The 27,933-nt window shown below is 39.4% G+C and overlaps 1 protein-coding gene across 4 annotated transcripts; it reads right to left on the reverse strand.

Annotated features, from left to right (window-relative positions):
• Positions 1-1,789: 1,789 nt before the first annotated feature.
• On the reverse strand, positions 1,790-27,177 carry arhgap1 (Rho GTPase activating protein 1). Of its 4 annotated transcripts, none has more exons than XM_054785567.1 (13): positions 27,062-27,177; positions 24,718-24,952; positions 19,552-19,644; positions 19,365-19,452; positions 16,295-16,426; positions 16,119-16,205; positions 14,257-14,355; positions 14,061-14,168; positions 13,890-13,966; positions 13,741-13,818; positions 8,373-8,501; positions 4,734-4,837; positions 1,790-4,618 (listed from the first exon to the last, which is right to left on the reverse strand). In XM_054785567.1, the coding sequence occupies exons 2-13, from the start codon at positions 24,839-24,841 to the stop codon at positions 4,451-4,453; spliced, it is 1,287 nt and encodes a 428-aa protein (XP_054641542.1). In that variant the 5' UTR covers positions 24,842-24,952; positions 27,062-27,177; the 3' UTR covers positions 1,790-4,450. The 4 variants fall into 4 exon arrangements, with proteins under 4 accessions (XP_054641542.1, XP_054641527.1, XP_054641534.1 ...); XM_054785552.1 differs by having other exon boundaries at positions 19,552-19,650; XM_054785559.1 differs by having other exon boundaries at positions 19,552-19,650; positions 26,972-27,096.
• Positions 27,178-27,933: the final 756 nt, after the last annotated feature.

Here is a 27,933-nt window from a genome sequence, read left to right on the forward strand (position 1 = left end):
CTTCGGGGACCAAATTTTCCTGTACAGTGTGGCTCTGGGCCCATTAAAATATCCATCCATACATCTATGCCGCTTATGCTGGAGCCTATCCCAGCTGACTTTATACGAGAGGCGAGGTACACCCTGGACTGGTCGCCAGCCAGTCACAGGGCCCCATTTAAATATTAACAAATGAAATTGATCTTGTTCTTGGTTTGATTTCTACTGAACAAACAAAATATAATCCACTTGCCATTAGCTTGTCAAATAAAGTAAATGATACAATGTGATCGTCACCAAACATTGATTCATCATGTGTATGTAAATCTACACATATAACAAGATGCAGAACAGGCTTATAGTGGAAAAAATGTACTACAAGAACATATTTAAGAGCAACTCACAGTGACTCACAGTGTCATTTGAAAGTGGGATGGTCAGCAGCTTCTTTGTAGCGGCCTCTCGGATCATCTCATGGCACATGTCAACTCTGGCAGGCAGAACCAACTCCTGCGCTATAGTGTGTTGTGCTACACGTCTGGCACATTAGGAGTGGCTAGCCATTGTCACAACAGACTTTTTTGCATCTGTAGCCCATTTTCTTTTCATATGATGAATTCCACTGTCTTTTCCAAGAGCGTCGGATGTTTGGTCTCGAGATGCCGCTTTAGCTTGGACGGCTTCAGAGCTTCGTTGGACGGCGTTAAGCCGCATTCCACACACTGCATTTTGGGCCCTGCCTTGCCTACATTCACAAAGCCGTACTTGATAGAGTCTGGATTGTATTTCCTGAAAAAAATCGTCTTTTGAGGGGGTTTGTCCTTAGTTTCATCTTTAGTTTTTTTTTGGGCTGCTAGTTGAGTGTCTTCTGCCTTCAAGTGTCTCTAACAAGTGACTGATGTATTACTTCCACCACAGGTGGGAGGTGGTATTGCAGCTGACTGCCTCACAGATAACAGCCCTTATATACAGTCAATCTGATCACAGCATGCGGCCGTCAAAGCCCACAGGTGCAGAACGAAAAAGGTTTTTGTGACCCTCAAGGTGGCGCTGGCGGCCCAACTGTGGTTAAGTATCTCTGCTCTAGGAGTATGTTCCTTTGTTGACTTTTCGTAGCAATTGGCAGGTATCTCCAATAAACTGAGACAGCGTTGGAGATTGTCTTCATGGGGAGCTAGCCCATGACAGCCCCTGTGGGGTCTATTTCCTCCTGTCAGCTGTCTCTCCAAACCGTCACATAGTCTTTCCTATGTTGTCAGCTGTCCTTTCACAGCAGGCACTGGACTAGTCCAGATACTGAGTTCAGAAATACACAGGACTTGATGGAAAAAGTCTTTTGTGCCAATAGATGGGAATCACATGAGGCGTGGATGTTGAGAGTGGCGTGGTAACTTTATATCAGCCATGGGAAGGATGTCAATTTTGGGACACATCATCAGTAGTGTACCTTTGAATCAGTGGCTGTTTCGGCCTTGCAACACTAGACATTCTCATCAAAGGCGGCCAACTACAGGGTGATCGAGTCTGAGCTTGTGTCCCATGCCCAATCATGAGTAAAGTAGTGCCTGGAAAGTGGAGGGAGATGAGCTAGGCACTAAGGTCCCGACCTGGGATTTAAAAAAAAAGTACAGTATTTAAGAAAAAACACCATAAGAAATGTGTTTTATGTGTTCCACTTGATCTGTGGTATATCCCAGTGGGTCTGGGTTTCTATGGGTTAAAACACACACACTATTTAGTGGATTAACAAATCTACTCTTTTACATACTTTCAATGTCACCAGCTACCTTGAAAAAACATCAAAACTTCACATATTTAAGATTCTTTATTATTTGTCCACAATATTACATGATTTTATCATCATACACACACACACACATATATATATATATATATATATATAATACCAAAAGGATGAAAAATCAAATTCAGAAAATAAGACCACTAAGTGTCCAGAAATCAGCCAAACAAAAATTTCTCCCAGAGAGTAAACATACTTCACTGTCACCAGGACAACAAATTACAGTACAAAGATCAATAGATCATACAGATACGTGATTAGTCAGCAAGTGTGACATTTCAAGAATGGCACTTCTCTCCTCCACTGACAGGAATCGTTTCTTGTTTTATTTTTTGACAAGCTAGCCCTCGGTATATTATGTGTTTGTTTTAACTGCATTAAGTCACACACAAACTGCATGGACATAACTATGACAACAACTGGGAATTACAAGCTCCTCCTCTAGCTTCAGGAAGATGCTCTTTTATGTATATACTAGATATAGTCACAGTCGCGCCCTTTTAACGATTCCATAGCATTGCAACCATTACCATTTACTCCACTGTAAAGTAAAACACAATCAATTCAACTGGGTGTCCAAGGTTTACACGTCTCATGTTGTCGCTTAAGATCAAAAGAATAGAATTAAATTAAATGGGGACTACTTTAAAATATACACCACAGAACTTTCGAGTATATGTAATATTTGATGTACAGTATTAGTCATTTTTCCAATGGACATAGGCACCACACCTCTGGGATGTGTGTGTCTTCGTGTTTTGGAGCGTGAGCGATATGCTGGCTTCTTTTCTGGTCAGGTACAAATTTGAGGTAGGGTTAAATAAACTCTGCATCTTCCTATTTCTATGTAGCTTTGTTAAGCATGTCGGAAATAAACTAAACCTAGCAGGACCACCCATTTAAGGGATAGGTTGGATTTTTTGACATGAAGTTGTATGGCAACCCCCAGTGTTCCAGTGTTTACATGTCTTCATCCTCTGTGGAGCACATACACAACAATGGACATGCAGTTGAGCAATTGTGAGGTCTGATTTTTTCGAGGAGGCATTTTTATGATGCAAATCTATTACTCGTTAGAACGCATAATTGTTGTTGAGAAGAACTAACTCTTTACCTAAGTGGCCCCACCAACTAAGCGGAACTACGTTCATCACTGAAATCCACCCAGAACTCGGCTCATGGGATGAAGTGGGGGGTAAGTCACTGTTGTTGCACTACACTGCTGATGGGGATGTCGTTCAACGTCATGTAAAAAAATCAAAATTATCCTTTTAATTCTGCAAGCTGAGAGGAAGATATTCAGGCAGAAATGGTTTTGCCAAATTCACGAGTCACAAGTCGATAGATGGTGATACAAGCTTTTGACAAGAGGTTGTCCCCTTTAAAGACTGCACTAAGAAAAATCTTATTCAGCAGCTTCAACCTTTTTTTTGTGTCTTTTGAGAAAGTAAAGGCTAAGAGGAGTGCTTTGCACCACCATTTTATCCAGAGGCCAGAGGACACCACTACATTTGGACTACTGTACCTCCATTAATGGCACACTGTGAAGAACAAAAAGGCAAGTACAGACACAAACGTCACACACAATCACTCAATCACACAACCCAACTTAAAAAAACAACGTATTTGGTAAGGGCCACATGGGAAGACGCATGCATGCATAAACTACCATGATATGTTATGTTGGTGTCCCAAAGCACGGATGTTTAGGGATCATTACAACGATACGGTTACAGTGGAAACCATTTAAGTCAACATCCCACGTCGACATAACCAAAAATAGCCATTTTTTGCCAGAGGCATCAGGAGAATGGGCGATAATGTATTTTTGAACTTATGGCAGTTTGTTAACATCGTTTTCCTCCATTTGTGCATATTTTCAATGACTGCTCTTTAGCCGTATGCTGAAGCTGTGAAGGTAAGTGGCAGCTCTTTTCCTGTAGCTGCTTTTACAATAACGACATTAACAATACTACAACACGTGTTTTAAAAAAAAAAACAAATAAAGAAAAAAAAAAAAAGACGTTTTTGAGTCTTACATGTTACGTTGACAAAAGCGGTCACAACGTATGTCAACGTTGACATATGTTGGGGGACTTTTTAGTCATAGACTTGATGAGTTGGTCCACTTAGATGGGTTGTCGGCATAAACGAGGTCAACTTAAACAAGTTCCACTGTAATCTTCTTTTACCTTTTTAAATACACCATTTCTAAAGATTGTCCACATTTGGCGTCATTATTCTTAAACGAACCTGAGGCTTTTCGCACAAATCTTCACATATTAAAGTATAAACCTTTTAAGGGGGAGGGCTTTTTTTTTTGCACGATATAGAAACAGCAGTGACCAACAACAACAAAACACAGAAAAGTCTAACAACTATGTACTCAATGTTTCACTTAACAACTGTACACATGCTGCAGTTGTGGCTGGAATTGCTTCAGGCAGACCGCAGGGACTACAAGGGAAATATGGTGGCAAAGGTAATAATCATGTCATTTTTACATTTTCAGCATTTGTATTCTCAAGAGGGTCTCAGGATACACTTTATAACCATACTGCGAACAGTCCAATCACAAAGCTGGGTGACAAAAGACACAAGGGGATATTTAATGTGCATTTAGGGAGACTGTGTTGCTATTCGATGGCTAACCCACTATGGGCCTCACGATTAATTAAAGACCAAGTGCTGCTGGTCCAACAGGCTTCGGGTAAAGTTGTTGATTGGTCCTATGGCGCTGAGTGACATGGCGTTGTCCCGCCCCCAGAGCAGGTTAGGTCCGAACACCACAGCCAGGTTGCTGTTGGTCATCTTATTCACCTCACTGTTAGCTGACACCTGTGCAACAAGCACACGCACGCACGCACACATACGTACGTACGTACACACACAAACACATACAAAACAGGATGTCACTGACAGACCTGATGAGGAATGAAGGTGAAAAATGTACCTGTGCCAAAAATGTGATCAGGTATCTGAGTGAAGCATAGTTCTCCTCTGGCAGTGACTCCACCAGCGTCTTCATGACAGTCACCTGACTCTCGAGGGACACAGCTTGACCGAAAAAAACAATAGGGAGTGAACAAGTAAAAAACACAGGAGAATTTTTAATACATTCAAACTTCTGTTATCGCATGATTCGTTTGTTGCCTGAAAATTTTGCCTTGTTTTTTGTACAATATTCCACGTAAACAATCTAGTAAGTTTGCCCTGAACTGTATCGTGCCACAAAATAGAGTGCCCAAATAAAAGCACCCTACGCGTTGCCGTCTCATAGGGCTCCTACGGATTTGACATTTCAAAATTCCAGACTTTCTCCATAGTCTGTAAATAAATGTGTATCATCACAGCTGCAACAAATAATCAATCAATTGATGATTCATCAATTATCTAACTCGTTGACAACTATTTTGGTATTGAATCAATCATTTTTTTTCAATTAAAATGTAAATATCCTCTGATTTCAGCCTCTCAAATGTGAATATTTTAAAACCTATTATCTTTGTTTAAGGCAAAACAAGATAGTCACACACATCAGCTTTGACTATGGAAAATAGTGGACATTTTTTCCTCTTATCCGATATGTTGCGGACCAAACCACTAACTGTTTATGTTTGGTTCATATTCTGGCTAAAACAGGGGTGTCAATGTGTGGCCCAGGGGCCATTTAGGACTCATGGCTCATTTCTATTGGCCATCAGCACATTCTAAAAATACAATTAAACATGACCGCTAACAAAACAGTAGAAAAATAAATGATCTTTCACTTATATAGCACTTTTCCACCTCCAAGGCACTCAAAGCGCTTTGACACTGTTAGCACATTTACCTACTGATGACGCAGCATCAGGAGCAACTGGGGGTTCAGTATCTTGCCAAGGACGGAGAATCAAACCTGCAACCTTCAGGTTGGGAGACGACCACTCAACCACCTATCTATGCTGCCCCAATAAATAATAAATAACGATACTTTTTTTTTTTTTTTAAAGGAAAAACAAGCAAAAAAGTGTAACATACGGAGAAAAAGTTCATACTGTCACCAATAACACGAAACTGAGCTGCAGGCTGTTTTTTCTTTAAATATAGAAAAACTTATTTGGACATCTACATGGGTTGGTGTGGTAAATGTAAAAGTGGCCTCCCCATCCTTAAGAAAAAAGTTTGGACAATAACTGTCATTTGCAGCCCTAGTATGTATGTAAATAAATGATGGCGTGATCGTTTGTGTTTGTTATTGTGAATATGTATGCCATTATATCAGCATATCATTTCCAGGAAACTATTGCTACGTAAAGTAGCTCATAATCCAATGAGGTTAATTGGGTCTATCATTAATACATTCTAAACCGTTCTTTTTACAGACCAGTTAGCTAGTTTTTCCATTCCTGACAGTTTCGACTGCTCACTTGCAATCTTCTGTGTTCCTGTGATGTCTTGTCATCTGATTTATCAATGTTGTCGAGAGCGCCATCTGCTGTCTGACTCCTTTAGGACCACATCCAAGGTTTGAGAGACTAAAAAGGCCCCCACGTCCCGTCCCAATATGTTTTACTGCAAGACATGCAGGCTATTTCATATATGACATTACATTTTTACCTCCGCCAAGTGCAGCACAGAGGTTATGTTTTTGCCGGCGTTCTGAAGTTCTGACGTTCTCAATGGATTTGGATGAAATTTTCAGTAATTGTTGGAAATGGGATATGAAAGAACTGATTAAATTCTGGGGGTGATCCAGATCACCGTCTGATTTTTTTTTTTTTTAAAGGATTCTTCAACATTGCCAGGTAGAACCATTTTTGGCATTTGTGCATATAACTCCAAAAAAATGGTCTGAGCACTTGGAAAAAAAATACAAGACAAGTTTCCAACAGGATGTACAAGATATCAAAGACTTGATCCAAAAAATGTAGGATTATTATTTTGGTGTGAATCACAATATGGGGGAACTATGGTGCTTGGCGGAGGTCTGCGCTCTGTGAATGCTTTTCTAGTTGTGCAGGCAGCAATGAGAAAACGCAATATAAACACACCAATAAAACCATATTTAAAAACTCAGCCAATTATTAGTCCACCCAAAAGATAAAATAGAGCTAGAACAAAAATACAATGTCATATACAAAATATCTTGCATGTCTTGCAATAAAACATATATTGGGGGAAACAGGGAGGGAATTCAACGTAGAGAAAAAGGAACATCGAACAGAATGTGAGAAGGAAACAGCGAGGACGTATACACCATCAACCAAACACAAAGTAAAGCAAGAACAACTCAAGTCCGGTATTTCTGACCATTGCAAAAGAGATAACCACATTACTGATTGGAATGGAGCAAACGTCATTGGACAGAGGACAACAAACACCACCGCTGGATCAATGAGGCAACTGAAATACGGAAATGTACCCACAGGGCCATAAACCGGGACGAAGGGGCCTTTTTGCGCTTGCAAACCTGGGATGGGGTCCTAAAGAAGTTGGACAACAGATGGCGCTGTTGCCCTGCCTTCACTGACAGGAAGACAGCGCCAACATCTGCATGAATCAGCTGACAAGACACGTGACAGGAACATCATGTGACCACTCTGAAGAAGACTGCAAGTGAGCAGGAGTCAGCAACATCTTCATAATAATAACATGGGATACTGTTGTGGCCGTACTCCAGCTAAAGGTCAACTCTGCATCCCCTAAGTCACTTCCTGTCCACACAGGAACACACACCTTGAAACACACACCTCTTATTTAGGTCTTAAATGGCTTATTTTCGCTGATTATATCTACAATATTGGGTAATATGAGTGTAAAGGTGACTAGGGGTTTTGTTTCGTGTCTAGAAAGCTCTAATAATGGTAAAAAACACTATTTAGAAAGCTATAAACAGTGTAACTAGAGTATAACGCAACGGTGTAACTACGAAAACATTCTGTTTATTAATATTGAAACCTACTTCGGAAATTCACTTATTGCAGTCGGGTCTGGAACCAATTAACCACAATAAACAAGGGATTACTGTACTGTGCTGTGCTCTCACACAAACATCTTATATGCCACAGCAAGCGCCTTAGAAAAACACATTTTTTTTTAAAGTTATGCATAATTTCATCTTTTAGAAAACAGAACAGTGGTAACAGTCTTGCAAACATGAATATTTCCTTATACATTAAGTATGCTAAGTAAGTGTGTTAAGTAAGTTTATAAGTTTTCATTTTCCTATACTTTTCTAGACCTGGAAATTTATACAATCAAATTCCATACAGTACTTTCATACTTGCATAGGGACCTTGGACTCACTGTCCGTGCATCCGACTGCTAAATAACCCGCCATGGGACCAAAGAAAGTTGTATGGATAAAGACTTGGATCAAGAAGGTGAGAAACACTACTGCATTTGATGTCACCAGAAGACATGGGAAGTCCACATCAACACTAAGTTACATCCATTCGTTATTTATAATTATTTTGTATTTTTGTTAATATTTGTGGCTGTATGGAATGGATTAATCGGATTTACATGATTTCCTATGATATTGTTTTTTTTGGCAGAAACTAATAACAAAAACCGAGATACCACTGTCCTGTGTTGTGTGCAAACCCACAGGTGAAGTTGACAATGTCGTTGTAAAGCTGGTAGGTCAGCAGTGGTTCAGGAAGTTCTCTCAGGAATGTCTTCAGGATCACGGCGGCCAAGTGGACATCTTCCATTTCTCTGAAGTTCACCGGCACACCTACAACCACCCCCACCCCACAAAAAGGAAAACACAATAAAGCAGTTTTTACTCATCATTTAGATGACTGTGTCAATGCTGAAGAGCACACATATATATTTATTACACCAAAAGCATTATGATTCTGATTATGTCATTTTTTGACTACTTTCACATTTACTTTCACATTTCTCAACCGATTCACACCATTTCAACATGAAAACACTTAGCTCAATCGAGACATAGGAAATTTAATATGTCTGCACTTATTGTAACTTATGTATTTCTATCTATTACTAACAATTTATTTCCGATTTTGTCACTTTTATTAAAGTTTTATTTTTACCCTTATTTTTTTACATTTCTGTTTCTTCCTTTGTCCTTAACACTGCACAAGCTATATAGTGTCACTATTTTAACACCTATTTGCTTATTGCTGAATGAATGATGATCAGTGATAGATATAGAGAAGGGGTACGAATAAGCTCCCATTCGTCCTACTATTTTCATACAAGTTCAATTGTGCAAACGTAACCAGTGATGGAGCAGTGCAATTCCAACACCGTATGTGTATCTCCAACTCCAAACAAACGCCTTGTCACTGCGCAATACGTACCCAGAATGCAATCAACTCAACTGGGTTCTACGCATTTGCAGAACGCGTCAACATCCGGTCAGCCTATTTTTCGGCAGTCACATGTTAGGCATGTGTAATCTACACCATCCGTCAATCTATTTTATGGCAGCAAGCAATATACGTCCCCCCCCTTCACTCCCACAAACGTTATTAAGAAAGATAGAAATTTGAGATATAACAACATAATCAATCTTTTTTTTCATATACTATATCCATAGTGCAAGTGGGTAATTTTTCTTTGTTCCATAAATTATTTTACTTTTTTCCACACAAAAGTATTTGCTAGGAAGATATGTTTGGATGGATGGTATTTCCACGTTTAGAAAAAAAAAAACTCTGAAAAAAGCTGAATCCTTTATATTAATCCATCAGTGCACTCTACTTATGGTTGTTTACATTGAATTATAACTGCGATTGATGTGTTTTATTCTACTTATTTATGTGCGTTACATGTAACCGTATACGACGTTTACGTCTGCGCTACGTGCACTGCGTAAGTTATTACGTAGCTCAGTCTTGGTGGATGTCATAAGACGATAGAAACATCCCCATGCTAACACAGTATTTTAACAAGAGTCACTTATAAAATAACCTCCCAACATGTTACATATATGAAGTGTGGTTATTGACCATTTATGTTCATACATTAAAAAAACAAAAAAACAACACATGACGTCATAGAAGCGCTGTTGTAAAAATTTGCTACAGGAGGAAGTGACGTAGTCCTTACGCAGGCGCGGGACCGATTGCATTCTGGGTACGTATTGTGTAGTGACACACGTCTCTAGTCCATTCGTCATTGCAAAGACACAGTGATCTTCCTTAATGTAACGTAATGATAATATGATAAGGTAATATGAGATAACGTAGTGTGACATGGTGATTAATCAGATTAATTGTGAAAACTGTGATTAATCTGATTAAAAATGCTAACCATTTGAGAGCCCTAATATAATAGAATAGAATAGAATATTATATATATATATGCCCTGTCATTCATTCAATTCATTTTACACAGTTTTGATTCTCATGGTAATAAGTGTTTTGTCAAATTTGGCTTATTTGAGAATATATTCTTAAAAATAAGCATCACATGACTGTACATGTGTCCATCAAAGAGTATGACAAATGCATGTCTTTCAAATCTCTGAAACAAAATGTGATGCAAAATTGACTTGTTTGATACTTACATATGTTCATGCATTATATGATGCTAGGTGGTTGTACGGAGTAAATAATTGGGAGATTTAGTAGACTGACAAAAAGAAATTACTACTCAAAAGATTGTAATGAGAAAAGACCAGAGAGGCCGCTGGTACGTAACAACTATTGTTGCTTCTAAGATACAACTGTGTTTAGTCTGAGTAGTAAGTTCATGCTATTCCATGCTAACCGAACCAGTCAAGCTCCTGTAAATAGTTGAAGTGTGAAAGAAAAAAATCTACTGGAGTTGAGTTGATAAAGTGTCCTCTACGATCTTCTCGGCCTTTTCAAGAAAAGAATTTGACAATAAGGGACAAAGTGCCTCCCAATTCCCATAAATACGAGACGTGTACTTTTGTTTCTGAATACATGATGATACAGTTTTTCAAGGGATGGTTAACAACCCCAGTGGTGTATTTTAGAGTTTTTCTGTGTTTGTATATGCAAGTATAAAAGTAGCTTTAATTTTGTGGCGTTAGCATCAAGTGTCGCTGATTCTGGTGTCTGGAAATCTTTGCATGAGCGAAATGAGTGAAAGACTTGGTAGGAATTTCGCATAGAAATGTTCTATAAATATCAACGTATGCACATTTCACCCTTACTGATGCAACTTTTTTGTGAGCAGCACCCTTTATACTGTAAATGAGACCACAGATGTGTTGCTTTTTCCACAGGACTAACAGCGTTATACAGTACAAATGAAGATAGAGGCATATTAGTGGGTTTAGAGTAGGGTCAGCGCTAATGTATTAAACTGTCATCCTCACCTAAAATTATTACTGATTTGTCCATTTTTAAAGGGGTAGTTGACAAAACATTTTTCGCAGGTATCCCGAGTTTAGCTGACATATTTAGATTTGTTTAAAGGTTAACGAGTTGATGAATCCACACTTTTCTGGTCCATCCTTCCCCGTGGAGATGTAAGAAAGCGATTTTGTGGAATGTTCAGCGCATCAAAAAATGTATACGAAAGCAGAGAGTATAGCCACCACATCAAATTGCAGGAATTGTCCAAAGAGAAATGCCTCAATGAGAGGAAATTAATCTCCAACTCTTTCTACGATATGAGAGAAAGAGAAGGTCTTGTAAAATTGCGACTTTTTCTGAGTAACAGTTGCACAATTAATGACATGATGACTGGTTTCCTTTTTTAATTTAGCTAGTGGCAGTAGGGGTGAGTAAGTGAATGAGTTAACGGTGATGTGTACCTGTGAGTCCTGATGAGAGTTTATGACTTTTATGACATTCACTGTGAGATCACGGAGGAGTTTAAGTGTAAAAGAGCAGCAGTATTAGTGACAATATTATTTCTAGGGAATAACACTGATGATCTGCTCTGTTTGGTGTCATTGCTATTGCTCATGAGAACAATCTCATAGACTGATCCAACATACCAGTTGGCTTCTATTTTTTTTAATTGAAATGCAAGTGGAATAGTGACAGTACAGTAAGCGTGCACAAATCACGTGACTGGTTTTGTGATGAAGCAGGCTAGGTTTGGTTTGATACAAAGTGAATTATGAAGTCATGTGACTTCATTTATTACATCTCCATTTGAGTCTCCACTTCTCACTGCCTCCAGTATGTTCCTACGATAGTTTAAAGGGATAGTTTTATTTTTTTTTTACATGTTCCTACGATAGTTTAAAGAGATAGTTTGGATTTTTTTTTTACATGAAGTTGTATGACATCCCCATCAGCAGTGTACTACATCATTAGTGACCTACCCACCCAATCGGTCCCGTGAGACCGGTTTTGGTCGGAGATCCGTGACGAGGAATGTAGTTCCGCTTAGTTGCTGGAGCCATTAAAGTAAAGAGTTTGGCTTCTCCATTCAATATGTGTTCAAAAGAGTAACACATTTGCATCACAAAATGCCTCCTCAAAAACATCAGACTTCAAATCGCTCTGCGTTATATTTGTCTACCGCCGTATCCCGTCGCCTCTCCATTTTTAGGTATGTGATGAAGACGCTCGCATCTTCTTCCGCTGTGGAACACACAAATAAACAAGATGACCGTGCGCTCAGTCGCGGAGGTAGATGCGAGCGTCTTGTCACATACACAAGAATGGAGAGGCGACAGTGCACAGGGATACGGCGGGAGGCAAATATCACGCCGAGCGATTTGTGATGTCTGATTTTTTTGAGGAGGCATTTTTGTGATGCAAATGTATTACTCTTTTGAACACATTGTTTTGAAATTCTCTGCTAAAAAGGATTGCCGTAAAAAGTGACGTACTGTATGTGACCCTCAGGCCTTGTTCTGCGTGTACAATGCTTTTTTTTTTTTTTACATTTAATTGCTTATTTACAGGTGTGACAGTTCTGGAGCTGTAAAATTGGACAGGTGCACGATTCCTGACTTCTGTGGATTGCTGCTGTACAAGTAATATGAGTGCTGCTCGCACTGACAAAGGCTCAAACGTTTTGTCCATTAAATATGCAAAACCCAATCCAATGTAGGTCCAATGTACGCTAAGCTATTTGAACAAAACATCAACATCTTAGTTTTGTGTTATTACTGACAAAGCAAATTAGTGCAATACTGAATGATATACAGTGGAACCTCGGTTAGTGTCCACCCTTTGTTTTTCAGTTAACGTAAAAAAATTTACGCCACAATGTTGTCTCAGTTTGTGTGCATTTTCCGGTTAGAGTACAATATAGTGCGCCTCTAAATATGTTGTTAACACACAACGTAAAAGTAACCCTAAATGGTAACTTAACCCTTTCATTCATGATTTATGTATTTATATGCATTTGTAATTGTTTTATGCATGGCAGAAAGTGATTCGCCAGTCCAGGGTGTACCCCGCTCCTTGCCCAAAGTCAGCTGGAATAGGCTCCAGCATACCCCCGTGAACCTAGTGAGGATAAGCGGCATTGAAAATAAATAGATGGATTGGAAAAATTTATTTGGTTAGCATCCGTTTCAGTTAGAGTCAGAACTTCTGCAACAGATTAATGATGCTAACCAAGGTTCCACTGTATTCATTAATAATTAATTCAAATGGAAAAAAAGTTATAGAAATACGTTGAGGGCCAATATAAAATCAATATGAATCATTACTTCCATTTTGAGGAAAATAAAGTTCCTTATTGCTTCAAGTTCACTTTGTAGCTCCGATCCCTATCTCTACTGAACAATGGCGACACACTGCTTTGATCTTAATCACTTGTTTTTGTATGCTTGCGTATTTGACCGGGAAGGCCTATGGTTGTCTTTTGGTTTCTCCTGTTGCAATTTATCTGGGTTTAGTACCAGCACTTAACATCTCCAGTGGTTGGGTATATCATTATTCCACCAGGGCTACGTAATATGTAAACTAAATAAGCTAAAACAATAATTGTAATTATTCTGTTGAGTTCAGATATTTAATCTTGCCTAATTTCCACTTTTTGCAGTGAAACTTTCCTACCTGAGTTATACTTGAGCTGGACCTCCTTCACCAAAGTCACATTGGCTGAACGTCGAAAGATCCCCTCAATCTCCAAACCTGACAGTGACGTAGTTTAGGACAACAAACACACGTATCAAGATGCAACATTCATGTTGTGTTTCAGGCACCTTGCTCTGATAGAAAGCTTATGGTGTCTGTCATCACCACAGGAACCGGATCCCCATCTGGACTCCTCTTTCTTAACCTAGACACACATTCTTATTAACAACAAACAATGATGCCTTTAACATTGACATCTGGCATTTATTATCTAGTAAAACAGGCAAAAAGTGACTTGCAATTCAAGGGAGACCCCGAAGACCTGGTTGGGGAGAGGGGGGCTGCGAGGAGGAGACATAGGAAGCTGAGAGGTTGACTTTAGGGATGCCCTCAACTTGTTGTCGTACCTGCACACACACAATAGCTTTGTGTTAAGATGATTCATGGGTGCACAACTGATTCCATTACATGCATGAACAAATGAGTGCTTCCTACTCTTTGACGCGGACTGGAATGATTAGCTGCTCACACTTGACCACATCATCCAGCTCACTCAGATAGCTCACGTAGTTGATTTTCCTCCCAAACTTAAAGCTGAAATCAAAAAGACACAAGAAACTTAGGATTGATAATGAGATTGCTTCCGGGTCATGCCCGTACTTCACACAGCCCATAAGGGGCAAAATCGCATGGCACCTCCAGATTGTGAATAATACGCTGCAACGTTATAATGTTAATTTCTTTTTTTTCAGCATTTTGACTCAACAGCTCTCAGCATTCACATGCATTTTCTGAATCACACACTATTAATAATTACCAAACAAAATCAATTGTATGACGTATTGACAGTGAAACAGGTATTGCTGAAAAAGTTTAATTCAAAATAAAAATACAGGCCTAAAAAAAAAATTATTGTTTATTTGGATATTTTTAATACACGGTGTCACTAAAGTCTGTACATTTAGACAAAAATGCATATATAGCGTTCCCTCGCTCCATAGAGGTGCACCTCCGTATGGAAGAAAGCACTTTGTGTTGTGCGTCCTGATTGGCTAAGGGAGAACCTGCACATTGTGTTCTGCGTCCTGATTGGCTAAGGGAGAACCCGACCATTGTCTTATGCGCCAACCTCCTTCGTGTCGCACTGCCGTGTTTGCTGTTGCGTGATCGCTAGTGAACAGCTTGCAACAACTCTAAATTCTGTATGTTTGCAAGTTTTTTCCCCGACAAAACCCATAATGTCAACGAAACGTTCTGCACCCAAAAGGCAGAGTAAGCCAACCATCGCACAAAAAGTTGGACTTCTGGAAATGCTGAAGGAAGGCAGAAGTTACACGACTGCAGGACGCCATTACGGAATAAATTAATCTTCGTTTGAAGGAGGAGGAGGAGGAGGAGGAGGACGAGGAAAACAGAAAGACAACAATATGTTTTAACAAGGATACGGAAGTGCTTTAAAGAGGCACGGTCAGAGGAGTGAAATATGCATGAGTCACTAAAGTTACTAATTTTGTGTCCAACCTAAAATTCAAACAAAGGTTTCAACCATGAATGTTTAAACAAGAAAGGAATGTGAGAAAATGTTAATGCCTGTCTGAAAAAATTAAGTTGGCTACTTTGAGGGATTCACTTATTGCAGGCTATTTTGGGAACCAATCCCCCGTAATAAACAAGGGAACACTTAATTATAAATCAGGGATGCCCATTATGTCAATCACGAGCTACCGGGTGATCGTAAAAGTAGTGTGGGTTGATCGCAAAAACGTCACTTGATGATGTCATGTGACATCAGTCATCAGTCAGTTGATGTAGTGTCTGTTGATGTAGTACACTGCTGATGGGGATGTCATACAACTTCATGTCAAAAAATCCAAACTATCCCTTTCAGATGTGATTTATATTACAGATATTAAATTTGAATGACTTTTTTTTTAAATTAGATGTTTTAAAAATCTTCACGAATTAACATAAATTATTTCCGCCCCCTTTATTGTGTTCTCAAACTAGTAACTTAGTTACTTAGTTACTAGTATAACTAGTAACTTTCTCTCAGTCATTTTTCCAGATTGAACTAAGCAGTGTTAAAATTAACTTTATGCCTTGCCTCTATGCCAGAACACTGCCATTATGTTGAAAGTCAAAACCAGAAAGTAGAAAACAGTGACAACTGTTCCTGAAAACAGATGGACATGAAGGGGAAATCTGAAGACTGACATTGAAAGGATATTTCAATGACTATAAAAAATATATATATATATTTTTTATGTCCATCTTTTATTTTGCAATAGAAACTTTTTCAGTGCCAAGACAACTTTTTATATAATGCTGAAACGTATTTTTAATGCCAAAACTTGTACCTGATGATGGGTTTGAAGAGGATCAACAGGGTCTTGATGAACATGGTGGGATGGACGATGTATAAGGCCTTTATATTCTTCTTATACCTGTTAAACAAATACGAGCATCACTTAAAAAAAGTTCAATCTGATCCATCCATTCATCAGCACTGACATTATCCAGTGACCAAACTCACTTCCTGTCAAACTCCCTGTAAGCATCTCGTAGCCAGCTGAGTGATGGCTTGTTTTCGCTGGTCAGTCCATGATGGAAATAGATCAGCGTGTAGTCACTTTCAACATACTGGTCCAAGGTTCCTTTCAGGTACCTACCAAAGACAACCACCAATGCTTATGAGGGAGAATGCCACTCAACCACAGATTTATTGCATAATTATAATGATCTGGCTTTGACAACTGGTCTTTGATTGTTTGAAAATACATTGAAAACCAAAGAAAATTAAACTGTCTGACCTTTGACCTCAGGTACAATGCCTCAAACATACTCTACTATCATACAATGCTTTAAACCAGGAACATCTGGGCTTTAGCATGGAATGATGATCCCTGAATTTAAAGATACTGAGCACAGGCAGTGTAAAATTAAGCCATGACCACGATGTAGTCACCATTTATGCTCTGTTTTTGTTTTTTTGTCTAGTTTGGTTTGTTTTGGGGTTTTATTTTGGTGTGCTTTATTTCGTTTCACCACTGGTGGCAGCATGGAGTTGTTGTACGTATGTACAGTGGAATGAAAAAGTATCTGAACCTTTTGGAATTTCCCACATTTCTGCATAAAATCACCATCAAATGTGATCTGATCTTTGTCAAAATCACACAGATGAAAAAACAGTGTCTGCTTTAACTAAAACCACCCAAACATTTATAGGTCTTCATATTTTAATGAGGATAGCATGCAAACAATGACAGAAGGGGGAGGAATAAGTAACTGAACCCTCTGCCTAAGGAGACTTAAAGAGCAATTGAAACCAATTTTTACCAAACAATTCAAGTCAGGTGTGTGCAGCTATCTTCTACGCTGCGGTCTGCTGGGGAGGAGGCAGCACAGACAGGGACAGGAAGAGACTCATCAAGGTGATTAGGAGACTGAGCTCTGTCCTTGACTATTGAATGGACTCCAATAGAGGAGGTGGGTGAGAGAAGGAGGATAGCCAACCTAACATCCATCATGGACAACACCTCTCACCCCCTGCATGACGCTCGAGGGTCTTTGAGCAGCTCCTTCAGTGGCAGACTGTTAAACCCACAATGTAAAAGGAGAGCTACCGCAGGTCTTTCATCTCAACAGCCATCAGACTACAACACTTGCACAACCTGTGTCGTAGTTATCGTGTCATATTTATTCTGTTTCCCCACTTGCACTCATCTATTTATCCATTTGCACTAATTTCTACAGTTTTTGTATAATGTGTAATATATTTTTCATTTTCCATGTAAATACCCAGCTACTACAAATTAACATGTGTATATATATTTTATGACACCTAACTGTCAACATGTGCATTATTAATTCATTTACAACATCACTTTACTGTTAATCCTGCCCCAGGTGGAGGAGTTCAAGTATCTCGGGGTCTTGTTCACGAGTGAGGGAAGGTTGGAGCGTGAGGTCGATAGGCAGATCGGCGCAGCGTCTGCAGTAATGCGGTCGCTGTACCGGACCGTCGTGGTGAAGAGAGAGCTGAGCCGGAAGGCAAAGCTCTCAATTTACCGATCGATCTATGTTCCCACCCTCACCTATGGTCATGAGCTTTGGGTCATGACCGAAAGAACGAGATCACGGATACAAGCGGCTGAAATGAGTTTTCTTCGTAGGGTAGCGGGACTCACCCTAAGAGACAGGGTGAGGAGCTCGGTTATCCGAGAGGAGCTCAGAGTAGAGCCGCTGCTCCTTCACATCGAGAGGAGCCAGCTGAGGTGGCTCGGGCATCTAGTCCGGATGCCTCCCGGACGCCTCCCTGGTGAGGTGTTTCGGGCATGCCCAGCCGGGAGAAGGCCCCGGGGAAGACCTAGGACACGCTGGAGGGATTATGTCTCACAGCTGGCCTGGGAACGCCTCGGTGTCCTCCCGGTGGAGCTGGAGGAGGTGGTCGGGGACCGGGAAGTCTGGGCTTCCCTACTGAGACTGCTGCCCTAGCGACCCGGACCCGGATAAGCGGAGGAAAATGGAATGGAATGGAACTTTACTGTTAAATACTTTCAGTGCCTACATTTATTGTATTTTCTTGCGTACTTAGTCATCTCATACTTTATTCGCTTGGCTAGGTTTTATGTTATACTGTAAGTTTATTGTATATTAATACGTTTATACTAAATTTTTCATAGTAGATTATTTTTTTCTGTATCGGTGTTTGGTATATTGTGCTTTTTGTACCTTTCTGCTGCTGTAACATTTAAACTTCCCCGTTGTGGGATAAAAAGTTCAATCTAATCTCATCCATGCCAAGGGGCAGTAAAAAAACTAACTGAGGGTCGAAAATGGCCCCATTGCTGCACTTTGGTCACCCCGGTTTACGTTTCTTACGTTACGTTTCTAGGAAAGTGCAACAATGTGAATTATTATTTTTGTGAATTAAAAGTTCTTTGCCTGAGGTGCAGCATAGTTCCAGCTTGTAGCCCCGTTTCTCATCTCAACTGAACAATGGCGGCACACTGTTTACGTTTTATACACTTGTCTTTTACGTATTTCACCGGGAAGGTCCAGTGTTTCCAAAATGGAGACTTCAACGGCTCCAGGCTCTGGCTTCTCCCTTGCACTATAGCTAGCCATGACTCCCTCTCGCCAAAGGCTGAGCTGCACCCGAGCAGACACATAGTGCGAGGTCTGTCCCACACTCAATGTGTACAATGTGAGAAATTAGTACACCTCTCTACCAAACCAAACGATCTGTACCAAAAAGTCAGACTACAAAGAGATGCACCCTTCCTCAGTACTTATCTTGCCTTTGCCCTGTACCTGAACTGGTTACTATATTTCACATATAATGGGTGAGATACTTAAATCCAGTTAGGTTCTTGTTCAAGCTTGAAATAAAATATCCCAAATTTCCTGCAGATTTTAAGATTAGAGTGACAAATTTTCTTTGCCGTTAATACCTTATGATACCCTTACAAATCTGATTTGTGCTGATGTAAAAAAATAAAGCCCTAAGTCCCTACAAGTCTAAGAGTCAATCAGTTGAAAATTGTATAAAAATGTAAATATTTTCCTCCCTATAGCAAGACTCAAAGGTTGGACTGACTCACATTAAAAGCCTGTGATGGTCCAGTTGATGCTGGGGGGGCATCCTGCAGGCATTAAACACGATCACTTTTCTGCCAAAGTTGTCATCACCTACAAGACAACGGAGCAGAAAAAAGGGAGTATTGGCAAAAGGACAATAACCACAATGATGACTGCCAGCTGAGAGAAGTGCCTCGATAACCTGCTGACCTGCAACTTCAATGATCTGATGCCGGGCAATGTCATAGAAGGGATGGTCCCAGGGCAGGTGAGGGGAACCAGCATCGAAGCGCTGAGAGATGTCTGTATCTGAGACAAACACACACACAATGAAAAAAACTAACATTTGTTTTTTATGAATAAAGATAGCTGGGGCTTGTTGGTTATGGACTGTGCTGCAAACGCTTTAGCACAAGTCAGTTGATGTCAAACTAAGGCACGGTCCATACAGAATTGCTTTCGCGCAATCAAATGTTTTTTTTTTCCCCCCAGCCTTGCGTCTCTACACTCTGGACTTGGTGTTGATGTGACAACACTACAAGCTTGTGCTCATGCTTTATAAACTATTGATTTTTATTATTAATTAAAAAAAAAAAAAAAGACTCCCCCCCAGGTTTAGCCCAAATAGTTTGCATACATGCATGCGTGTAGTATGATCGCTCCTTGAGAGTTACATTTGGGGTGTACACGTGCATATGCACTTTGTGTATGTGTTTATTTCTATCGGGGAGGAGGGGCAGTTACATTTCGTAAACTTTAATACTACAAAGCACTAGAAAGACACCAAAATAACCCACAAATTATTAATTTAATTAATGCGATCACTCCTCCACGCCAGATAGAGAACAAATGAGAAATTGTAAACGTGCGACCATGTAGACATGTAAACGTAGAGACAAGTAGAAACAGAAATGCCAGTCTCCAAAGATGTGACAGACATGCATCTGGCTCCCAAATCCATAAGCCACGACTAAACTTTGACTTTTCTATATTCCTTTCTCAGGCGATTAAGATGGCTGCTGTGTTCTGTGAAAATAAATGGCTGCACCCTCTTCTCCTTCTCTTAATTAGAAAATACAACAGGCAGTGTTTAAATTTTATTTACGATACACCCATAATCCATACATATTAGGCCATATTGAGCCTTCGCTTGACTATTTATGACCTTAATGGTATATGCTTGTCAAACTAATGTCCATTTTCAATTTTAACATTTCGACCAATGCTGAATACATTATTGAACTGGTTAGTTTCTCCTACCATTATACTATATTTGAGGGGCCTCGACCCCACAATGGCACCCCCCTGCTACCCAGATGGTCCAGTTAATTGTATTTTCTATATGAGGCTAAACCACATCAGAAGTCATTTAAAAGTTACCTTTCCTTTAGAAGAGGTGTGATCTTATTTACACGATGGCATGTCAATTCTGTCTCTTCATGGTCGTGCATTTACAATTCTCCTCTGCTCTCTGTATCGTGCATATGCCGGAGCAATTCCATTAAGTCATTCAATCCCAGCCATTTTTCAAAAGACAAGGCTTTCAGTAGCGGCCATTTCAGATGATTTTGACTTGATTTTTCAAGGCACACAGAATATTGTGTTCTATTGCTTTATAAACATGTAACCTACCAAAAGAATGATTAGACTCCCGTCTTTCATCAGGAAAAAAGTTTGAAAAGTACCTTTTCCATTCTTTAGTAATCAGCAATAGAACATAGGCAAGTTTCAGTCAATTATTAGATGCCAACTAGAAAAGGGAGAAAACTAGCTTTTTGCGAAGATACATTTCAAGCAAAGCTTTCACTTTGATACAAATATTTTTTGCTTTTGTTACAGCTAAAATATCTAAACAACTACACCACAACATAAAGAGCGCAAAAGTTTTATTTTTTTTTTAAACATCAAAATAACAATTTACAAATATAACACCATGAAATATTTACAATTTTTACACTTGGAACTGAATCTTTAGCCTCACGCAAAAAAACATAAAAGACATACGTAAATACGTTGTTGGGATCGGGCGTTCGGGTTTACAAAAACCTATAACTACGTCTGTGATATTGAATGAGTTAATTACATGACACGCCTTGATTACACCTGAGTGAGGGACTGTGCCGTATGTTTCGAATTGTGAATTACTCTGAATCTTTCAACTTATTTCTATTATGATATTGTGATTTTTATATGTAACTGGTTTAAATGGTATAACTGGAACAATCGCATTACCGCATGCACAAAGCAACCTATTAATACAAATACAGTAGATGCCCCTACAACATAAATAATCCGTTCCAAGAACCTTTATGTTATAGGGATTTTATGTTGTACGAAGCATAAAATACATGTAAATAGCCTAATCCGTTCCAAGATCTTCCCAAACTCACACCTTTGGCCCTTCAAAATATTCAAAGTCCACCAAATATGGTGGGAAAATATAAGAAAACAGCATAAACATAGTAGATTAACATTCCAATATAAAATAAGGTAATAAATAAGTTTGATTATTGTTTGTATGGTCAATGGGGAACTACTGTATAATCTAGCAACATCACTTCATTTCATACCACCGTAATGCTTCTGGATCATTTCCTGCTTTGTTTCGATCGACAACTTTTCCCTTTTTTTCTTCTCACTTACACTTGGTTTAGGGCCCATGACTATGGTCATTTTAACACAAAGAAAAGTAAACAAAATAAAAAGAGATTTCAATGCATGCAAACTAGTTTAAGGGCAACTACGATGAGGAAGGGAGCAGCATGTCACTTATAAACACACCGATGAGCTGGATTAGTCAGCCAATGAGATGAGAGCGTAGGCGGTGCCCCGATAATCAGCCAATGAGAGCATGAAGCGTCAGAATTTCTGCATAACTTCCTGTTTCGTTTCGATCGACAACTTTTCCCTTTTTTCTTATCCCTTACACTTGGTTTAGGGCCCATGACTACGGTCATTTTAAAACAAAGAAAAGTAATGAAATTAAAAAGAGATTTCAATGCGTGCAAACTAGTTTGAGGGCGACTAAAATGAGGAAGGGAGCTCACACACAAATATGGACGCGCTGGATAAGTGAGCCAATGAGATAAGAGCGTCGGCGGTGCCCCGATAATCTGCCAATAAGATGAGAGCGTAGGCGGTGCCCCAATAATCAGCTAATGAGAGTGTGAAGCCAGAAGGTGTCACCAAGTGTACTCTGTTAGCCTCTCTGTCGCTTGCACGGACTTGACGCTTTATGTTATATGGAATTCCTTCTGTAATACGATGCGAAAAATTGACATCAATTCTTTACGTTCAGTGGAATTTACGTAAAAGGAGGTTTACGTTATGCGAGGAACTACTGTACAATTTTCTACAAACCAATCTTCCACAACAACTTGAACAGTCCAGTTGCGATCGATTGAATACCCAAAAAATACAATGACCTTCAATTATCATCACTTGTTTTCCTTCCCGTCTCCTTTGCTTTTCTTTTCATTTCTGTCAGAAAGTTCTCCATTGCTCATCCTCCGTCAGCTCTGCACGTGGGTGTTTCTGTGTACTTCTGTTGGGTTGAAGAGGCAGCATGTTGATTAGTTTGAGCACTGCTGCCACCTAACTAGAGGCTTGTGTATCGTTCAAGCATGAATATCATTCATGCAAGCAACGCATTAAGACACTGATATCTTCTGCCTCTTACCTCATATGAGGTGTCTTACCTTACACATCATCCTGCCCCACAATCTGAGAAGCACTGCTATTTACATTTACAATTACATTTTCTGGTATATCAATTATTTCCTTGGAGCAGGAATCGGCAACCCGCCTTCTTGTTGTGGCACCCGTTGCAGATTTTTTTTAAACACAGAGTGGGGAAAATTCGCATTTTTGAAAAGAGTTAAAACAGAACATATTTTCTGTAAGGCCATGAATGCATCCTGGGTCCAGGACCACAAGACTGGCGAACAGCTTTTACCCACAGGCCATCAGGCTTCTCAACGAAGCACTCAGACACGCCACACGCAACACACGCACACTCATAACTCTATTTATTTATATATTATTTATTTATATTTTTATTTCTATATTTATTTATTTATTCATTTATTCATTGGTATTCATGTCTCTTCTGTTGTTGTTGCTTAATTTATTGGTATTAATGTTTCTTATGTTCTTATTAATTTTCTTGTGTTTTCTTTCTTTTTTGGGAGAATGAACAGAACAAGAATTTCATTGCAGAGCAGAACTACCTGTTTTACTGTGCATATGACAATAAAACTCTTGAATCTTGAATCTGACTTCTGACTGGTGATTAGATAACGCAAAGAAGGGAGGGGGAGCCGGTGTTTGCCTGGCTGGGTTCTTTGACAAACAAAACAAGCACTCAAATTTTTCTGAAAAAAAGTAATTCGTTTCATAGGAGGCCTACATGTGTAATAGTGGTCATCCCTACAGTCCAGTCCAGTCCTCGAACCAGTGACCACATAAGTTCACTGATTGAGAGTCAAGCAGCGTTAGCCAGCAAACTTAAAGGAACCGGCTATCAACTGGCTGTGCTACCACAACCCCTCTAGTTGGCATCTGTTACACATGCACACTGCACTTCTATTTGTTTGTTCTGTTGTCAACAGGTCAAATTAAAACTTTTACAAGTTTATAAGCTGTTACAGCTTATAAATTTATAAGCTTATACTTATATTTTTGCGGCTCCAGACTATTTTTCTTTAGTGGGTGAGGGGGCAAAATTGTTCTATTGATAGTAAAGATTGCCGACCCCTGCCCTGAGGTCTACAGGAAGGGCTTTGGCTACAAACAATATGGGTCCATTCTCATATGTCATCCTTGCCATTGTACATAAATAGTGTTGTAATGGAATTACAGTCATTCCTCGCTATATCACTGATTGAATATCGCTCCCTCACTATATCGCATTTTATCAAAAAATAATAAATAATGGCTGTTGCGTTGTTGACTATGGCCTATCATTTGTCAAAAAATATTGAAAGACAAGTTAGATGTCGTATTCTGGTCACTAGGCATCAGCAATGTTACGAGATGTGACATTAGATTACATTATCTTTCACACTGCATGGAGACTGGCTACTGAGCTAGCAGGGCCGAGCCGACATGCCATGGCCGAGACGGACATGCTATGGCTGAGATCAAATGGGAAAAAAAAGGTTCTCTCATTCCGTGTGGAAGTGGTAACTCTTTGGCTTCTTTGTCCTTCTTCCCCACACCGTTTGAAACACTTTCTTCAGTTTAGAATACGTAAATTGGAAAGGCTAAATACCGTTTATTAATATTGAATCCTACTTCATGGAAATTCACCTATCACGGTCGGGCCTGGAACCAATTAACAGCAATAAACGAGGGACGACTGTATATGCCACTCACCAGACTTGCTGAGAGATGACTCATCCGCCGGCCAATGTTGGTCTTCTAACGTGGCCAATTTCAAGTGGCCCAGTTGGGCCGTTGCAGGGTCTTCACTCAAATCGACCAGCAATTCCGAAGACATTGCAGACTGCAGGATGGTGCAGCACACAAACACTCAAACAACCACGCACAGAAGTCTCAGATACACGAGCACACACACATACACACTCACAAACAAGTAGCAGATAGAGTCCTGGAAGAGAGAGAGTTGAGATGAAAATGACCATGAACCAGTATGGTTACAACATTTCCGGAAAGATGGACAATGTATCAAGAATTATTTTTTTCTTTCAACTGCAATGTATCACACTCAGAGCCATTTCTGCAAATTACAACCAGCGCTTTAATTTTGTATCTGTGACACTGTCATTCAAAACTGAGCTTTATCTAATAATAATATTATTTTTAAGCTCTATATGATATTATTCAAATGTGCAAATGTACCTCCTAATGTGGTTGATGAGAAGATATAGCCCAACACAACTTAAACTGCATCGCTTTTACTCGTCTAATCCCTTATACTGCCAACCCCCGTACAAACACGTCATATAAACACACACAAAAATGTTAAGAGTTGTAGAAAGCTATATGACATCTGCTTTGCCTCTAATGTTATGGTGCGTCTCAAAGGCATAAAAAAAAATGTAAAAAAAATAAATAAATCACACTACGTTTACATGCCGTTACACATGCACACTGCACTTCTATTTGTTTGTTCTGTTGTTAAAAACAGATAAAATTAAAACTTTTTCAAGTTTATAAGCTGTTATGTTTTTCTCCTCTCCTCTCTCCTTCTTTATGCACGAAAGGGGTCGGGGAAGTAGCCCCGCTCAGGAGCGCTGACACACACACACACACGCACACGCACACACAGGTGTGAGACATCTGCATCAACATACAAGAGAACAGCGCAAATCCAGTCTATATCGAAATGAACGACATGTTTCTTGTTAATATCATGCTTAAAATAAATAGCGTTATTTGAATAATATTGATATATCACCAAACCCTAGCTGCCATGGTGATGTGTGGCTCGATATTGAAATATCGATCCCTCCGATACCAGATCATTATACTCTAAAATCAATTCTCAAATTAAAATATCGATACTTTGACACTTCAGTCATTTGAGGTGATGTATATCATTAACAAGAACACAGTGAAAGTACCTAAATTATTGACATTGTGTTTAATTAATAATTAAAAATTGGATGGATGGACAAAATTTTCACATACAGCATTTTACAGTATATGACTTTGTTGTCTGTTTTTCTGTTGTTATAGGTGTATATATATATGTGTATATATATGTGTGTATATATATATATATATATAACCTTGGCTATACTGTAAATCACGCCACTACCTCATTACAGTATACTTCTGTTTGAAATAAATGCATTACTCTGATGTCTTGTATTGTCTAACCTACGAGCTATGCTACGATTTGCAATAATCTACTTTTTAAAATTTTGCAGGCACATTGGGCGTATTTGCGCAAAGTATCGAATCGGTATCGCCAATACCAGATTGAATTTTACTCAGTATCAGTGGTATCGCACATCATTACTGTGCCAATCGTCCTCCCCAGAAACCAGCGCATGCGTAGAAAGCCCGCGCTTATTATCGATGGGGGCGCACACAGGCAAGAAGATTCTGGATGTTAATTAGAACTTTAAAAAAGTCGAACACGATTGAATCACTATTTCCATGCGTTTTAAAAAGCTGGTTTCAACCGAATTCACAGTTATTTTTTAGTGCACGCATGTAAACATCCTCATATAGACGGCCCATGTATATCCAGCACTGTCCTAACACTACATCCTTCTTACGTGGATCTGGCACGTTATACTTCAGGTGTATTTTATACGGTCATCATCCGATTTAAGTGAATGTGAAATACGTCAATGTCACATGAAGAGCAGAATAAAGAAGCCAACATACTGAAATGATGCCGACGTCCACATACAGTGCAGATGCTAATCAAGCTAACGTTAGCAGCGCTAGCTTGTAAACACATTCGCAAAGCATTCCTTTCCAAGACGCTACAACTCGTGGAGTGTTGGATGTTAATGGATGGATATTAATTCCATCTAACAGCTGCTCCCTGGAGATGTTTCTTAGTTTTAGCAGTGACTGAAGCAGGAAAAAAAATCATAATCTCAACGCAGAGAATTGTGGTTACCACAACAAGGTACACAAGCGACCTCACCGAATTGTCACGTTAATATCCCATTACAGGACAACAATCATTGTATGTGGAATATCTGGAATCTGGAATAACGAGGTGTTTTGTATTCACCTGAGAGATTTGTGACGAATTTTCTCACAGCAGACTTCACCCGTACTGCAACAAAACACCAGCGGTGCAACACCCTTTCCGCATTTGCACTTTCAAAATAAACGTTCGTTGTCTTTTCCGGTTTTTTCACCCACTGTACATAAATAAAAGCAATAAATGACGCGTGCGACCTCTCATGGCCTGCCAGGGCAATCAGGGGTGTAGAACTTCTGGCAGGGGTATTGGAATGTTGTACCAAGGCCCTAAGGGGATTCTGGGCTTTTGTGAAGTTGTGTTGTCATTCGTAAACAGTGTCATGTCCTCCACAAGAAAAAATCAGGCTGCCAGAAGAGTAAGGAGAGACAGGAGAGGGAAATAAAGTTAAAAGTTTTTTCAAATAAATGTTAGTACAGCCCAAATGTTAATGCACATTACAATTGATATATCATGGTTTTAATCAGACCTACCAAGTTTCATGAGTGAGGGTGCGTGTGGCGAGGAGCTGCTAACATTAGCCTTTGCTGCTGTTTGCTGTCAATTCTCGTCTTGCTCTCCTTTGCCCTCAAGCTTATAGATGTATTATAGATGCAGAGTTGTAACACTGAAACCTGTTTGCTTTTCTTTTGAAAGTCAAATCTGACCGACTGTTGAGTCTTGTGTGGTTGTATTGTCATACCATTTTTTAAGTAAACCGTGGGAAGAAAATGATAATCGTTGTAGTTATATTTAATAGGCCCGCCCTTTCATATGCAATACTACTGCGTTGGGGGACAGACAGACGGACAAAAGCTATGGAATCACAGCAGTGGCAAAATTAAAAGGGAATACATGTGGAAATATAAAGAGAATCAATAACAAATATACAAATGTCATATTTTTCTCAATTTTGTCAT

Source organism: Dunckerocampus dactyliophorus, chromosome 1 (genome assembly GCF_027744805.1).
Source record: "Dunckerocampus dactyliophorus isolate RoL2022-P2 chromosome 1, RoL_Ddac_1.1, whole genome shotgun sequence".
Taxonomy (NCBI): Eukaryota; Metazoa; Chordata; class Actinopteri; order Syngnathiformes; family Syngnathidae; genus Dunckerocampus; species Dunckerocampus dactyliophorus.

Excerpts from the sequence above, each read along its gene's own strand:
- arhgap1 (XM_054785552.1), bottom strand. The coding sequence starts at position 24,841 with ATGTCTTCGGAATTGCTGGTCGATTTGAGTGAAGACCCTGCAACGGCC. Across the intron at positions 19,453-19,551 it reads TCAGATCATTGAAGTTGCAG|GTGATGACAACTTTGGCAGA; the intron begins GTCAGCAGGTTA and ends GTTGTCTTGTAG. Across the intron at positions 13,819-13,889 it reads AAGCTTTCTATCAGAGCAAG|GTTTGGAGATTGAGGGGATC; the intron begins GTGCCTGAAACA and ends CGTCACTGTCAG.